A 17,091-nucleotide genomic window follows, 5' to 3' on the forward strand; every position below is an offset into this window, starting at 1 on the left:
CTTCTTTCTTTGTGTTGGCTTTTTACGGTATAAGAAGTCCTGTTGAAAGGTCAAAGTGCCTTCTTTTGGCCCCTTTTTGTACACTACCTTTTGTTTTCTGACGAGATTCTGGCCAAATGTTTTGCATTTTTGATAAATGAAAATGATTGTTTCAATTGTATCATCAAAATTAAAGTTATAGGTTATTTGTTAAAGAAAGATCATCGTAATCTTGAGTGTCTCTTTGACCAGTGCATACTTAAAACATGTAAAGATAATCCTCTGTGATCCATCCCATGTTCTGTACTCTCAGTGTGAACTGTTACCACCAGGCAGACGATACACAGCTCAGCGGTTCAAACTGAATCGGTTTGAGAGCTCCTTTGTTTCTGTATCGGTTGGAATTTTAAACAGGAGCCTGAGATAAGCAGAGGTTAGAGGCTGTACTGCAGTACCAAACCACAAACTGATTAATGCATGTGTATTTTTGCATTATTTGTATATTTTGTTGTGTATGTTGTGAGCCCATGTGTGATGATGGTTTAAGTCAAATTCAATAAAGTATCTGTCAAATGGTTTCCGGTTAATTCCAATTCATTTTAAAGAATAAAATGACAACAGTTCAAAGTGTTCAAACCCTACCTCATTTACACTTTGAGAACTCAGCAGAACAACATCCAGCTGAACTAAACATTGTGACGTGAAGTAGCTTGATATACAGTACACTGTGAAATGGTCTAAATACTGTATAGTTGTATTTGAGTAGAGCTAATACAAGCACACACACACACACACACGCCAGCTCGAAGCACACACCAACGCACAAGTATAAACTTCAGGCCACTCATGTAGGCCACGGCGAAAGCTCTGCGTGGAGCCTCCGCACAACCATAAATCACGCTTTAGTGTTCACGGGAAATAAAGGATTGGTACCATAAGCAGTGTTGTCAGATAAAGATTACGTTTCCAAGGCAATAACACAGAAAAACAGCTCAAATTTCTTGGCAGAAAACGGACCAATCTGAAAACGCTGACTTGTTTCATCGTTTCTGCAGCCTGCCGATTCAGACACTTCGCTTCATTCACCCCCGGCCAAATTGGCTCGTAACTTTAAAATGTTAGCCGCAGTGGTGTAGTCTACGTGATATGCAGGTATATGCAGTATACCCACTAAGAAAGCTCCGGGATTTCCATATACCCACTTAAAAATGCCCAATGACACGCAACAACATACTTTCTATTATATTTTTGATATATTTTGAATTGTCATATGTGTTTTCTTCTTCACATAGGCTAAATAAAGGTATTTCCACTGTAAATTGGTGCATAAAAGTGTATCAGAATACAGGAAATTAAGTCGTTGACGCTCAAAATAACCCTGGTGGAGGACACCCAGACCCCCCACTATGATATGCCCTCCCCCCCTCCACCAAAGCCAGATTCTGGCCCATATATACACAGACACACATACACAGTATACCCACTACAATACATTAGACTACACCACTGGTTACCCACCAAAAGCGGGTAAAAGTTAACTTTGGCAGAAAACATTTTAAAGTGTTAATTTATAGCCCTTGTTAACACTATACGCAACAACTCTTTAATAGCATTAACTGTTTTAAGTGGCCGAAGTGGAGCTAGTTCATCTACTTTACTGAATATATTCCAGTGGTTCCCAACCTGGGGCTCAGGCCCCTCCAAAGGGTCACAATATAAATCTAACAGGTTGTGAGATGATTAATGCAGGAAAGAAGAACAAACTCAAATTTGTTTTTAATAATAATAATAATAAAAAAACAGATTTATATAGCGCTTGTGAAAGACGCTTTACATAGGATACGAATAAAAACGAGCAGTAAACATTTGAATAAAGACAAGAGTAAAATTGCGAGATAAGTAAAAACATGAGGTAGGTTTTGAGGGCCTTTTCGTGTTTTTTTCTACTCTGTGCTTTTTGTGAAATATTGGATAGCTTTACCTTTTTGAAACTATCTTGAGAAGTCAAGTGGATAACACTCTTTTGGCTAACAACTTATAGAAATGTGACAAGGGGCCGCAACTAGTAACTTGTGAAGGGGCCACAAGGATTGGGGCTGTCCTCGACTTAAGAAATTATTACTCGATTCACCCCCGGATTTTCAACTGGGTATACGCATCTGTGCTGCGTTCCGTTTTTTTTTCCATCCTCCGCCATCGATCGATATCGAGGTATTGGGTCAAAAATATTGTGGTATTTGATATTCTCCGTATCCCCCAGCCCTACCTGGCGCGTCTCTTTAGCGGCGCGGAGAGCCGCTTCACACGCGCTTCTGTGTGGAATATCAAGCGTTGACTTGAATGCTCACGGAACGTAGCGCAGATGGTAAAAAATAGAGGTAACACTCTTTTATTGTTGACTAATAGATTAGCTAATTCACTCGAGAGATCAGTGAAACGGAGTTTCTCCACAAAGAATCATGCAAAAGCTCCACTTCTGTCAATCTTGTGTTTACCAGAGATGTGCTTTTAAGTTATTTGGAAATAAGTAATTCAGTATGAAACAAAAACATTTTTTTTTTTTTTTTTAAATCAACTAAGACCCAAACGACAGATTAGTTGACTAATCGGCATTGTATTTCATAAAGCGTATATGTTTTGTATTGTGTTTTTAATGTAGGCTAAACTATCTTAAACTAGTAGCTGTCAGATAAATGTAGTGGAGTACAGAATATAATATTCATTCTTTATCTAACTTTTTAGTAAGCACATTACACGGCCTAAAATATAAAATTATTTTACGCCTTTATATATTTCTCTACATGACTTTACACAGGGTTCAACAGTAAGGGTTTCCCGATGCCCCGGGGCAAGTAAATATAACATCATATTATCATATCACATCATCGTATCATAAATTATGTTATCATTCTCTTGTCACATCTGAGAAGGCTTTTTGAATGATTTGAATGTGCCATAAAAAATTGGAGTTGGTCCTTGACACTTTTTTATACCTTTGATGCATAACGTTTTTGACTTTTAATGTGCGTTTTTTTCAGGTTTGTTTTTGTTTACTATGTTGACGATTTGGGACACTTTTTTTTCCCTTCTTCGAAAAAGACAGTTTGTATAGGGGCTGGTAAAAGTTATCTTTGGGCAAGTAGAATTGTTTTCACTTGCCCGACCGGAAAAGTTTAAAAACAACAACAACAACAACAACAACGTTGACCCCTGAAACAGCACTATCCCTGTAGGCTACATGCGACACACAAAACAGCATATTAATGCACATAAATAGGTTCACACAGCAGTGCAGTGGCTTCTTCACAGTGGCATCATATTCCTGGTTTCGTGTTCATAAATGTCTGGCAGCTCTCCCATGGAGGAGGACACCATTCGGACAGAGGTGCACCCACGGAGCTCCATCTCGTACCGGATGAGCTGTTTCCAGAAGCCGTTGTTCGGTCTCACCACGGGCCGAGAAGTCCTCACCCACCGGTGGGCTTCCAGGAGAGCCACGCCGCGGTGCTTCATCAGGTAGGCCATGCACAGCGAGGCGGAGCGGCTCACTCCCGCGTTGCAGTGCACCAAAGTGCGGCCACCGCGGTCCGCAGTCTGCTGGATTTTATCCGCGACTTCGTCGAAGTGCTCGCTGAGAGGAGACACCGGGGAGTCAGCGAGCGGGATGTGGATGTACTCTACCCCGGGATGAAGAGGGCGGCGGCTCTTGGTCTCGGTCACGTTTACGATGCACGCTATCTTGCACCGAGCCACCTGGGAGGCATCATTAGCCGCTCTGCCATTACTGAGATAAAGATGGTCGGTGACTCGGCACAGGCCTGACAGACCTGCGAGACCCGACTGATGCATACAAGACGAGAAATTTACCACTGCAACAAAGATGTCTTAACGAAATGTTGTGAGTACCACAGTTAAACCTCCGCGGGACAAGCTAATGAAGACAACGCAGGAAGCCAATTTTCCTTTCCTTGGATGGGGAAGGAATGTCCCGCCCTACTCCGCCTCTGATTGGCTAATTCTCGTTACCTTCGTTGGTTGGATTGGTTAGGTTTAGGCATGAGGAGTGTGATTGGTTAGGGTTAGTGTAAATACCGGGGTAAACCAATCAGAGGCAGAGTGTGGCGGGACATTCCTTCGCCACCCTGGTGTGGTGTGATGTCGCTGTCGCCTCCTTCTGGATGGAGGTTTCAAAGGTAGACATGACAGACAGTTTATTTTAGTTTTTTTGGTACTTATTATGATGAAAAACTAAAACCAAAAAGATCTTCGTATTATATATCAGCCTACTTTACAATTTTAAGAAGTAAAGTTCCACGCAATAATGTCAAAATGTATTGTTATAACGTGAAACATTTCACCTTCGGTGATACTGATAAATAGTAGGCTACATTGTTATTATTGTAGCCTTATAACGAGAACATTTTCTTTATATAACGTTATAACTTGTTAAGTTTGTGTGTTGTGATAACGTAAAAAAATAACTTGTTAGAACATATAAAACGTCTAAAACTGTTCACGTAATAACGTGATACTGATATTGGTAACACCTTACAATAAGGTACACAAAAATAGGTAGTTAATGATTAGTTACTGTTTTTGAAAGAGTAACGAATGATTAGTTACTGTGTTTCAGAATGGTAGTTACTGTTTTTTGAAAGGGTAGCCTAACGAATGATTAGTTACTGTTTTTGAAAGAGTAACGAATGATTAGTTACTGTGTTTCAGAATGGTAGTTACTGTTTTTTGAAAGGGTAGCCTAACGAATAATTAGTTAGGCCTACTGTTTTTTGAAAGGGTAACAAATGATTAGTTACTGTTTTTCAGAAGGGTAGTTTCTGTTTTACAGAAGGGTAACGAATGGTAGGCTAGTTACTGTTTTTTCTAAGAGTAACGAATGATTAGTTACTGTTTTTCAGAAGGGTAGTTACTGTTTTACAGAAGGGTAACGAATGGTAGGCTAGTTACTGTTTTTTCTAAGAGTAACGAATGATTAGTTACTGTTTTTCAGAAGGGTAACGAATGGTAGTTACTGTTTTTGAAAGGGTAACGAGTTGCTGTTTTTTGAAAGGGTAACGAATGATTAGTTACTGTTTTTCAGAAGGGTAGTTAGCCTACTGTTTTTCAGAAGGGTAGTTACTGTTTTTTGAAAGAGTAGGCTAACTAGGCTAGTCATTATACCCTTTCAAAAAACAGTAGGCTAACTCTCCTTCTGAAAAACAGTAGCCTAACTAATCATTCATTACTCTTTCAAAAACAGTAACTAATCATGAACTAGGCCTACCTATTTTTTGTGTATCTTATTGTAAAATGTTACCCTGATATTCTTCCATGTCCCTTTAAGCTTTAAGTCAACTGATTTTGCTCTGAGGTGGTTGCTGTGTAGATGCTCGTGCCTGCAGGCAGTCCTCGGTTGCCCGGGAAACACAGATGGTGGATGAAGGGCGCGCATACAAAGGACCGTAAACCTGTAGCGGCAGCTGGAGACCGAGCCCACCGATTAATTCAGCTGTGTGCTGCTCCAGCTTAGTCAAAGACGTCTCTGTTCTCTTTCAATACCTACTTCATTTTCTCTTTGTCCTGCGCAGCTTTCGGATCCACTTGAGCCTGTTTTCCGTGCACCGGTCTCCCGTCAGTGCGCAGCTGTTGTCGGCACTCCCACATCTGCTTGTCTCGGTCTCGGCAGCCATGTAGCCGTGCACGTCCAGGGGGGCGACGGCCAGCACTTTTACTGCGGGCTAATCACTGCTCACACACGGCGTGGAACCGGTTTGCAGCGTCGGCAGCTTGTCCCGAGAATGGAAGAAGGTAAAAGGAGGAAAAAGAGGAAGGAGAAGTGATCTTTTCGCGCCGTTGGATGCTCGGCATGGTGCATATGTGGAACCTGGAAATCTCTGGTAGGAAGAAAACGATTCTGGTTTCTTTTTTGTTCTGCTTTTACAACCAACGCTTTTATTTGGCTTATCAAACTTAAATCGTATTAATCTGTTGTTAGATGAGATAGACATGGAGTCATGTACTGCCCTGCAGAGGAGGGCCTACTGTAGCCTGTCTTTCATCAACCTGACAGCCCTGCAGGGTTAATAGATATTAAAATATATGTTTATTTATCGAAAAGATGGTTCTGGTAGACAAATGCCAGATTAGATTGAAGATTTATATAATCACGGACAATATGCTGCTGCATGCAGTGCTACAGTATAGAGCTGCAAAGATTAATTGATTAGTTGTCAACTATTAAATGAATCGGCAACTAGTTTAATAATCGATTAATCTGTTTTTTTTTCTCTCAGAAAATTCTCTGATTCCAGCTCGTTAAATGTGAATATTGTGTCTTCTCTCCTCTGACAGTAAACTGAATATCTTTGAGTTGTGGACAAAACGAGACATTTAAGGACGTCATCTTGGGCTTTTTGGGAAACGCTGATCCACATTTTTCACCATTTTCTGACATTTTAGAGACCAAACAACTATAACCCATTTATGGAGAAAAATAATCGACTTTAGATTAATCAACAATGAAAATAATCGTTAGTTGCAGCCCCACTACAGTATACAGCGTGGTAGACACTAGCTATGTTTCCATCCTCACGTTTTTGTGCAAATTAAGTTATATCAAATGAAAAATGGCTTATAGAAACAGTAAAATTCGATTGAATTTCATGAATAATCGACCCAAAGTTTATACGTTAGGTCTCATCGGATTTTCTCTTGATCTATATACGGCTTATGCGATAAACGCTGATGGGAAAGTTATTTGCTGAATAAATAATGAATTGCAATAAAGTTTTAGGTCATTTTATGGTTAAACAGACGCACCTGTACAGGTCAGAAGTGGCAAAGACCGCACGCCCAATGCGCACTACCGGGAGTGCCGACGCAAATGAGCCTTAAGATGCACGACCGTCTACTACAGCCTGTAGTACGATTGATAGCCAGCCCTTTCTATAAACGGATAAACTCCAATTTAGGCAGAAACCTTGAGTGTGAGGAAAATGTTCCTTTTAGGGAGAAACCTGGGACAGATCCAGGCTCTTGGTGGGTGGTTGTCTACCAGTGCCTGTTGGGGTGGAACTATGACTAGAAATAGTAGTTGTAGTAGTTCATGGCGTATATAGCAGGGCATTGCCGGGTGTTACAGGGTGTAGCAGGGCGTAGCAGGGCATAGCAGGGCACAACTACACATATCCTATACAAGCGGTTGTCTGCCGGTGCTGGTTGGGGGTGTGATGAACAGTGGCAATTATAGTCACAATAGAGATAATGGAACTATGACTAGAAATAATAGTTGTAGTAGTTCATGGTGTAGCAGGGCACTGTCGGGTATTACAGGGCGTAGCAGGGCACTTCAGGGTATAGCAAGGCATTGCCGGGCGTTGCAGGGTGTAGCAGGGCACTGCAGGGCATAGCAGGGCATTGCCGGGCGTTAGAGGGTGTAGCAGGGCGTAGCTGGGCACTGCAGGGCATAGCAGGGCATTGCCGGGTGTTACAGGGTGTAGCAGGGCGTAGCAGGGCACTGCAGGGCATAGCAGGGCACAACTACACATATCCTATACAAGCAGTGTTCCCCCGCCTGCTGGAGCCCACTTTAACCCCTGTATACAAGAACAATTTTGTGTATAATTAGTGTGCCCTTCAATAATTGCTCTTAAGAAATTGTATGTTTATTGCCCCCCCCCTCCCCTCATCTGTTAGAAGAAATTTACACCCATGCCCCTAACCACCCTAAACTCGTCTCTACGCGGACCTGAGCGGTCTCATACAGCAGCAGTCAGTGTGCTGCATACAGTAATAAATATGTGGAATACATACCAATTATTACAGAGCATTACTTGTTGTAGCTATATGTACGAATGGTTCATGAGAACAGCCTGAGCTTTTAGGGAAATATGAAGCAAAGTGAAATCCACAAAATGAATGCAGAAACACAGTGACTCATCAACTGTAACATCAACTATAGATATTTATGATCAGATGTAAAATGTTCCACACATTTATTCTGTATGTTTTTATTGTTTCAGGTAACCTCGGGTCGGTGTTTCCGGATTCATCTACAGCGCTGTGGACATGTCGCTGGTCGGATCCGGCATCCAGATGGGAAGCAGCAGCAGGACAGGTTATGTGTACAGGCTGTTTATTAGCTTTATTCAAATAATGGAGCATAGCTTTTAACGGCACACAATATCAGATGGAGAATTGAATAGCTTTACTGAGTCAGTCAGTTCACGTAAACTGACACAACTAGACCCCCATCTGAAAGGATTTCGTCCCCCATCTGATAGAATTTGTGCTTTTAAATGTATTATTACAGAAAATGTATAAAACCCATGACCAACAGAATAGAGCTGTAACGATAAGTGGACAAACTGATTAGTCGATCAATAGAAAAATAAACAACCAACTATTTAGATAATCGATTAATCGTTAAAGTAATTTTACATTGAAAATTTGACAGATATGGACATTTCCTGCTGTTTTCTGTTAGATATCATATTAAACCAAATATCTTTGGGTTTTGGACTGACAAAACAAGACATTTAAAGAGACATCAGCCTGGACTTTGAGGGCGTTTTCACACCTGAAAGTCCGAACCAAGGTCCGGACCAAGGTTCATGTTTTTGTTACATTGTATACATTTGATCCGGCAAGTTTTGGTTTCACACGGCAGTTATGCAAGCGCACTAAAGATCTCTACGTGACAAACCTACGTCCTGCCGTCATCCAGATACTTAGAATGGATTGGTTTGTTGACAGGCTTCCCCGTCCTCTCGTATCCTCTCTCTGGGTCCGAGTTTTTTAACTGCCTGCTGCTCTCCCCTACTGCCACGGCTCTTTTTGTTGTCGCGATGTTGAGAAGCAAGACACGGGAACTTTCTCTCTGGAGCATTTATTCAGAGACAAACGGAAACCTACTACTTAACAAATAAACCGCTGATGTATTCTCTGCTCTGATAGCCGACAGCTGTCTGCTCTGAGCGCATTCACCGTCACTCACACTCTCATGTAGCCTACACACTAAGCACCGAGCTATTCCTTAAAGGAGCTTCCCCGGTCTTATAACCCGATGATAGCCTGCCAGAGCTTCCTGTATTTGGTCCGAAAGTCCGAACCATCCAAAAAATGCTTTCAACCTATAAATGAACCGGACCATGGTTCAGTTTGGTCCGGACCGAGACCACACCTGTAATTTTGTTTCGGATCAAACTGAAAAGTCCGAAAGTCCGGACCAAATGAGGTAGGTGTGAAAACGCCCTAAGAAACTGGGATAGACATTTTCCACTATTTCCTTACATTTCATAGACGAGTAATCGAAAAAATAAGCCGCCAGCTTAATCGAAAATGAAAATAATCGTTAGTTGCAACGCTACAACACAGTCGACATTGTGTTACTCATGGATGGATTCACAGTCAGAATAAATAATGCCCCTTTAGCTGTGGACCCCCTGGAACCTCCCTCAAGGACTTTGGGAACCACCGAGTTAGATATCTGATACTGGGACTTATATCTGATAGCAGTGGCTGTATATCATTGTTTGAAATGTGTCTTCAAACCAAGCAGCGCTAAGGAGAAACAATAAAACCCAAGAAGCAGTTATCCCTGGGGGAGCTTGGGAGGGACGGTTGGGTTGTGTCCCCACTTTTTTTTCCTGCTGCTTTGTGTTGTGTGTTCCTCTCCAGTTCCACTGATGAGAAAGCAGACGGGCTACAGGGGGGAGGGCACGCGCCGGCTGGACCTCCGGAGCGCCATCACGACGCCATCGCACCCCGCTGCGCCGCCTCACACACTGGTACAGGATCTGTCAGTAGATTTACACCGCTGGGACTTTTCACTCCCCTCATATTCACTTTACACTCTGCACTGTGACTCGTTATAGCGGCCTAGATGAATATAAACTGCAGAGGCAATTTTTACGGACTCTTATCTTGCCTTTTGCCCACACACAGGATGTGTCCCCCCCCCACCCCCCCTGTGAATGTGTGTTAAGCCTCTGTGCTGGCTGAGAGTGCAGATAAACGGGGAGCAGATAGAACATGGGAGATTAGTTGAGTGTTAAATCACTGCCATATTTTACACCGTATGCTGCTATCCTTCTCTGGGATTATGGTTGAGAGGGGAGATAAAAAACCCACCAGAAAGTGGATCCCAAGACCAAATCAGATTTAGCATTGTTGATGAAATATTACGCAGGATTATCCTGGAAAGAAAATGTTTGTTAGACCAGGACAAAAAAATATGTCTTGTAAAAGAGGCAAACGGAAATGTGTTCAAGGTGTTGGAATTTAAGTCCTCCAAAACCATACGACGATATCTACCATTTTGTTCCTGCCTTCCAATACGACCCAGAGGAGCGTTTCATAAAGTAGCGCCCCTACCTAACCCGAACCCTCTGAACCAGAGACCAGTCATGGTTTTCAACACCTCTTTAGAGTGCCCATATTATGACATTTTTTATTTTGTGTCTCTGGTGCTTCCACACGCATACAAACTTTGAAAAAAATCCATCCATGGTGTTCTGAGTGAGATACGGTTTCTGAATGTGTCCTGCCTTCAGTCTCCGGGTGAGCTGGTCAAAATCTGCACGGCTTTCTACGTCACTAGCCGAAACGAGCTGGCTAACCGCAACCGTTAGCATGCTAGCGCTAGCATGCTACCTCATTCTCAATGGCAAGGCACTGCTACAACACACACTAGTTCACCCTAATCTACAAAAGAACTACTTCCATGTGCGCCCTGGTTTAGAAGAAGTCTCCCAGCTGATCCTGCCTTGGAACTGACCGAAGTTGGAGAAACAGCCTTTCTTTTACTGTCTATGGAGCTAGCTGACATGATCTACGATCTGAGCTACTGAGCATGCGAGTGCGAGTGCAATCAAAGATAGTACAGAAGAAAAGAGGTCTCACTCTGTAGCTAAAACAGAGACCTGAACACAGGGTGAAAAGAGGAGCTGCAGCAGTGTGAAGTACAACAACAATATGGTGTTTTTTGAAAATTAAACCATGTAAACCTATTCTGGTGCAACCTTAAAATACAATTAAGAACCTGAAAATGAGCATAATATTGGCGCTTTAACGTTGTGAAACCTCGCAGTTTGGTTAGGTTTAGGCCCCAAAACGACTTAATGAAGTTTAGAAAAAGATGATGGTTTGAGTAAAAAATCTCCTGGGTGAAAGTGCCTTGGTTGTTTGACCCATCCATCACCCCAAACGAGCTCCTACTACACGAAAATGTGGCGCTCTAACCCGGTTTTGTTCCATTGTCCGCCATGCGTCGTACCACACAGGGAGATTGCAGTAGTGGAGCATTTTGCCTGTCCGATTGAGCCCAAGCTCTTCCATTGCCTTCCCGGCCTGTTGAATGCCCTGAAAATAGACCTGGCACGTATTTTTTGGGGGGCATTTTAGGCCTTTATTATATATAGGACAGCTCAAGACATGAAAGGGGAGCGAGAGGGGGAATGACATGCAGCAAACGGCCACAGGCTGGAGTCGAACCTGCGTCCGCTGCATCGCGGAGTAAACCTCTAAACATGGGCGCCTGCTCTACCAGATGAGCTACTCAGGCACCCCCCTGTTGCGTATTTTTAGCAGAGAGACGCTTCTGCATCTCCGCTGGTGGAATCACAACCAATATCTTGAGTGGCGGCAGCTACGGCGCCTCCGGAAGGCAGCGCTAGGGCTGGGACCGAATGGCACCGACCAAATTGCTGCTAAAGTATAAAAAAATGCCTCATCATTCAATACCCAATGTCAGTACCTAAAGGAGTAAACCTCATCAGCGTCAGTGGGCCAATCAGCACACAGCATGCTTCTACCAAGATCTAATGATGCTGCTGATTGGCTGTCTTAACGTTACACGTCGTAGAGACACACAGGAAAAACGCTACGTTACACAGAGACAGTGTCATGTAGAGGAGCTGAAAAATAAATAAAAAGATTTGGGCCGTAATGTTGTCATTTCTTTTTGTTAAAATGGATTTTATAAAAACGGATTTAGGGGTTATACTTTGTCGCTTTACTTCCTGCTTTGCTCCCCTCATAATTAGTGCGGCCACTAGAGGGCGCCACCACTATGAACGTAAATATACTGTAGGTTGCAATTGCTTGAACAACCGACTTATGCGGGTGTTTTTTGGGGCTGAGGTCAGTCTCTAGGAACCATACTAATCATGAAATCTTTTCTGTATTTCTCCCTCAGTCCTTGCTCCTGCAGTGATGGATGCCCGGCGCCATCACTGCTGTCCTGCGCCTTCAGAAGGAAGACGATCACCGTCCAGGTGTTTCCCCGCCGAGAGACGACTTCTACTGCTGGTGTGCTTCCGCGAAAATGGCTTAGAAGAGTTCAGAACGCCACCACTGCTTTGTAGTCAGTGTCCGCAAGATCCAATTTAGCAGGAAGGTATTTCAGGTGTTTTTTTTCGAGTCCAAAATAATCTGCTGCAACGTTCCTTCCCGTTTCTCTCGACTGTGCGTGTTTTCCCGGCCGGCTGTGAGCAACAGGCTGCTGATATAGCTGCCTCCACCCCCACTCTCACGTTTTGTCTATTGGCTGATGAGAAACACGGACACCGCAGCTATCAAACACCTCCTCATGCTTGTTTTCTCCAGCTGCCGTGTGCAGTGACCTGTCGAACACTTTGGCCACTTCTCCCTGTATGAGACAGTCTTTTACCTGGGTTTGTACAGGACTTGGGTGCACATATTTTGCGGAGGGTTTAGGGGTCCTCCCTCAAGAAAATGTTACAAAAACAATATGCAGTGTCACATCATTTAAGACCATTATTGTAACCATATCTGGGTCTAAAACGTTGGAAAAGCTAGAGCAGATAATAAAAAAACAACACTCAAAAAGCCTGCTAAATAGAAAAGTAATTTAGTTAGTGCCCACATTGATTTTACATTCATTCGGCTTAGGTGGTGCCCAAAGCGTGTAAGCGTCCAAGCCTTATTCTGGTCTGGAAAACCCTGGTATCGGACATGTAAATTCACTCAAAAGTAGTGTTTTTTAACGTGTGTTAGCATCTCACTGAAGCCAGCATGCATCTTGGCCAGATCCAGAACTGGAACGCTCTGATATTCAAAGCCTGTGAGATCTGCTTACGTGTGTGAGAACGAGTAGTTTTTACACGTGGTGACAATGTGTGATTCACACAGTATGTTCTTGGTCTTGAAAACTTCTTCATTTGGGTGTGTGATACCAACTACCTTTAATACGCACTCTATGTATTTTTACTGCAGCGTGTGGGCGTGTGTGTGCGTGTGTATGTGTGTGTCGGCGTAAGTGCACGTTTGTGTGCATGTGCTCTATTTGTGTGTGTGTGTGTGTTTGTTCCTGTGTGTGTGTATGTGTGTGTGTGTGTCTGATTAAACACATTTGTAATAGGCCTGAAGCTTCTAGCTGCTTTTCAATGGTTTTGTCATCGCTGCACACTTTTTCAAATGCCTGAATCTCTTTCTTTTAGTGCACTGGATGTACCGGGGATAAAAAAAGAAAAAAAAAAAAAAAAAACTTTTTACAGATGATTCTTAGCATTTGTTACAACCTCATTGAAGTCCCAGTTAGGTGGGGGCTCTTGCGATTTAGATAAGCACAAGAATGTCGCTGGAAATGAATGGTGTGTGGCTTTCTAAATGATCCCTGCTGGCGCTAATTAAACTGCCCCGATGCCAACAGCCCCATCATCTGATACTTCAGCAAATTACAGCAAATGCTAATAATTATGTGCAAATAGCTTCTTTTTTTTTTTTTAACCCAGGTCTGGATTCTACTAACAGTATCTGACTAATATCTAACAATACTAATGTCTGCTAACAGTGGGATGATTACTAACCTGTACTCTGAATGCTCATTGGCTGGCTTTTTTTCTATCTATCTAACCCCCCGACTAACCCTCTGCTTTATTTGATGCCCCCGCAGTCTGACACACACACACTCCTCTCTCATGATCCTGCAATCCTTCTGCTAGAAATCACAAACGCAGATGGATTAACAGGGTTCAACGTTAAGGTTTGATGTCACGTGTCCGGTCGGGCAAGTGAAAAGAAATTTGGCGTTTTACTTGCCCCAGGCCGTCGGGCAACCCTTAATGTTGAACCCTAAAAAAAAAATCAATAAAAAGTGTCAAAGTGAGCACGTGGAGAAGGGTTTCAGGACTTGGGAAGGGAAATGTTATTAACCACTAGATGGAAGGGAGGAGCAGGAACAGCTGGGTTGACCACACACTTTAGAAGAATCCTCCCGAAGGCGATTCTGATCTGATCCCAAACGGTACCGCCGCACTGTGTCCCACTTCACAGGCCCAAATTCCCATCTTGAGAGAGCGTCATGTCTGCGTGTCTCTGCCTGCGCGCTGTGTGGTCAACCCTCGCAGGTGAGTGCCTGGCTTGTTGTTGTCACCACACGCCAAGCATAACCGCAGCTCCACTAACTCCTCATGGTGTGGATACTAACAGCGGGGAGGCTGTGAAGGGCGCTCTTACTAACATCTGTGTTCTTTCTGACTGAAACATCCGGACGTCTGTAATGCAATGATCCAGTCTCTTTGTTCATCTTTGATTAAATCAAAGCATGCCTCGTGGTACAAGTGGTGACATGGAAGCTTTTATCCAAAATATCTTGCTGTTCCATGACTGGATGCTTTTTAGCGAAGGGAACTAGGTCCTCATAAACAGGCACGTTTTGTTCTTTCCACAAGCTACTAACATCTAAAGTTAAAGTACTAACCAAAGAGCTTGTATTAGCTCTCTGCAAACTAACAAACTAACCCACTAATAAACTAATAACCTAACAATAACTAACTAAAATCACTAACTGTGTGCTAAGTGTCAGAATTAGGGAAGCACCCTGATTTTGAGGAGTCGCATCACTTATTGAATGTACTAACAGAATTAAGTTTCTAAGAGTCGAAATGTGTGTGTGTGTGTGCGTGTGTGTGTGTGTGTGTGCGTGTGTGTGTGTGACAGAGAGCGAGACAGAGAGCACAACTGTGTGTGTGTGTGTGTGTGTGTGTGTGTGTGTGTGTGAGAGAGAGAGCGTGTGTGTGTATGTTCTCATACAATAATTTCACATATCAATGCAGATTATATATATATATATATATATATATATATATATTAGAGCAGTTTTAGCCAAATGTATCCACAATTACACTTTCATACCTCTAAAACAAAAGACTGTGTGGAAGAATAATGCATGTAAAGAAAAATAAACTCAATGTACACTACTAACTATTTTTGTGCATTCATACATCACTTTATCATTACAACTTTTGTAATAGACATATAAATAAAATATGTTTTTTTATTGTATTGTCGCTTTTCTCATTTATTTAAATAACAAATTGCAACCTACAGTCCAATACTGTATATAAGATTTCTTATAGCAGAGGGAACAGCAGAGTTGTGTCCAGGAACATGTTTTCTGAACCAAGCCAGGGAATTACAAGGTATTTCATTTCTATGCCAACTCCAGGAGGGCCATCATTAAAAAGTCATAGTATAGTATGTCGAAAAAAAAATCATTAAAAAGTCATAGTATAGTATGTCAAAAAAGTCATAGCATAGTATGTTGAAAAAAAATCATTAAAAAGTCATAGTATAGTATGTCAAAAAAGTCATAGTATAGTATGTTGAAAAATCTCATAAAAAGTCATAGTATAGTATGTCAAAAAAAGTCAGTATAGTATGTCAAAAAAAAGTCATATTATAGTATGTCGAAAAAAATCATACAGAAGTCATAGTTTAGTATATAGAAGGAGTACCATAGCATTATACTACTTCCTCTGGACAATTGACTTCAAATATATCACCAGCTCTTGATGGGAATCATACCCCCAACCTCATGTTTCCCAGCCCATCATCTAACAACTGAGCTAGACTATAACATAGACATGAGAGTAAAAAGTCATATTTCAGTATGTCTAAAGAAGACATTAAAAAGTCATAGTATACTGTAGTATGTCAAAGAAATCATAAAAAAGTCATAGTATAGCATGTCAAAAAAATCTCAAAAAAGTCATAGTATAGTATGTCGAAAAACGTTATAAAAACGTCATAGTATAGTATGTCCAAAAAAGTCATAGTATAGTATGTCCAAAAAATCATAAAAAGTCATAGCATAGTATGTAGAAATAAAATCTAAAAAGTCATAGTATAGTATGTCGAAAAAAGTACAAAAAAGTCATAGTATAGTATGTTGAAAAAAGTCATGCAAAAGTCAAAGTATAGTATGTCGAAAAAATCATAAAAAAGACGTAGTATAGTATGTCGAAAAAATCATAAAAAGTAAAACATAAAAAAGTGTTCATAGTATCGAATGTCGAAAAAGTCATAGTATAGTATGTCGAAAAAGTACAAAAAGTCATAGTATAGTATGTCGAAAAAGTACAAAAAGTCATAGTATAGTATGTCGAAAAAAGTACAAAAAAGTCATAGTATAGTATGTTGAAAAAAGTCATGCAAAAGTCAAAGTATAGTATGTCGAAAAAATCATAAAAAAGTCATAGTTTAGTATATAGAAAGAAAAGCATTACATTATATGATTTCCTCTGGACATTTGACTTCAAATATATCTCCTGCTCTTGATGGGAGTCATACCCCCACCCTCATGTTCTCCAGCCAATCATCTAACAACTGAACTAGACTATAACAATGACGGAAAGAGTAAAAAGCATAGTATGTAGAAAAAAAATCAAAATATTCATAGTATAGCATGTCGAAAAAATCATTAAAAAGTCATTATAGTATGTCGAAAAAAAGTCCAAAAAAGTCATAATATAGTATGTCGAAAAAAGTTATAAAAATGTCATAGTATAGTATGTCCAAAAAATCATAAAAAGTCATAGTATACTATGTTGAAAAAAGTCATAGTATAGTATGTCCAAAAAGTCAAAAAAGTCATATTATAGTATGTCCAAAAAAGTTATAAAAACGTCATAGTATAGTATGTCCAAACAATCATAAAAAGTCATAGTATCGTGTGTTGAAAAAAGTCATACTTGGTAAGGTATGACTATACCTTGGACATCTGACTTCAAATATAGTTAACTCTTGATGGGAATCAAGACAACCTCAGACTGCCCAACCAGTCAGCTAACAACTGTAGTATAACTATAACTG

At 41.3% G+C, this 17,091-nt stretch overlaps 1 protein-coding gene and 1 long non-coding RNA gene across 2 annotated transcripts; one reads left to right on the forward strand and one right to left on the reverse strand.

Moving 5' to 3' along the window:
- Positions 1–1,738: 1,738 nt before the first annotated feature.
- Positions 1,739–4,005, reverse strand: zgc:153044 (uncharacterized protein LOC751678 homolog). Its single transcript, XM_039803740.1, has one exon. The coding sequence runs from the start codon at positions 3,826–3,828 to the stop codon at positions 3,283–3,285; it is 546 nt and encodes a 181-aa protein (XP_039659674.1). The 5' UTR covers positions 3,829–4,005; the 3' UTR covers positions 1,739–3,282.
- A 5,131-nt stretch (positions 4,006–9,136) lies between these two features.
- LOC120560859 lies at positions 9,137–15,197 on the forward strand. The gene is made up of 2 exons (XR_005639526.1): positions 9,137–9,764; positions 12,173–15,197. It is a non-coding gene; the product is annotated as an uncharacterized LOC120560859 (long non-coding RNA).
- The last annotated feature ends 1,894 nt before the right edge of the window (positions 15,198–17,091 follow it).

This window comes from Perca fluviatilis, chromosome 6 (genome assembly GCF_010015445.1).
Source record: "Perca fluviatilis chromosome 6, GENO_Pfluv_1.0, whole genome shotgun sequence".
Classification (NCBI taxonomy): domain Eukaryota; kingdom Metazoa; phylum Chordata; class Actinopteri; order Perciformes; family Percidae; genus Perca; species Perca fluviatilis.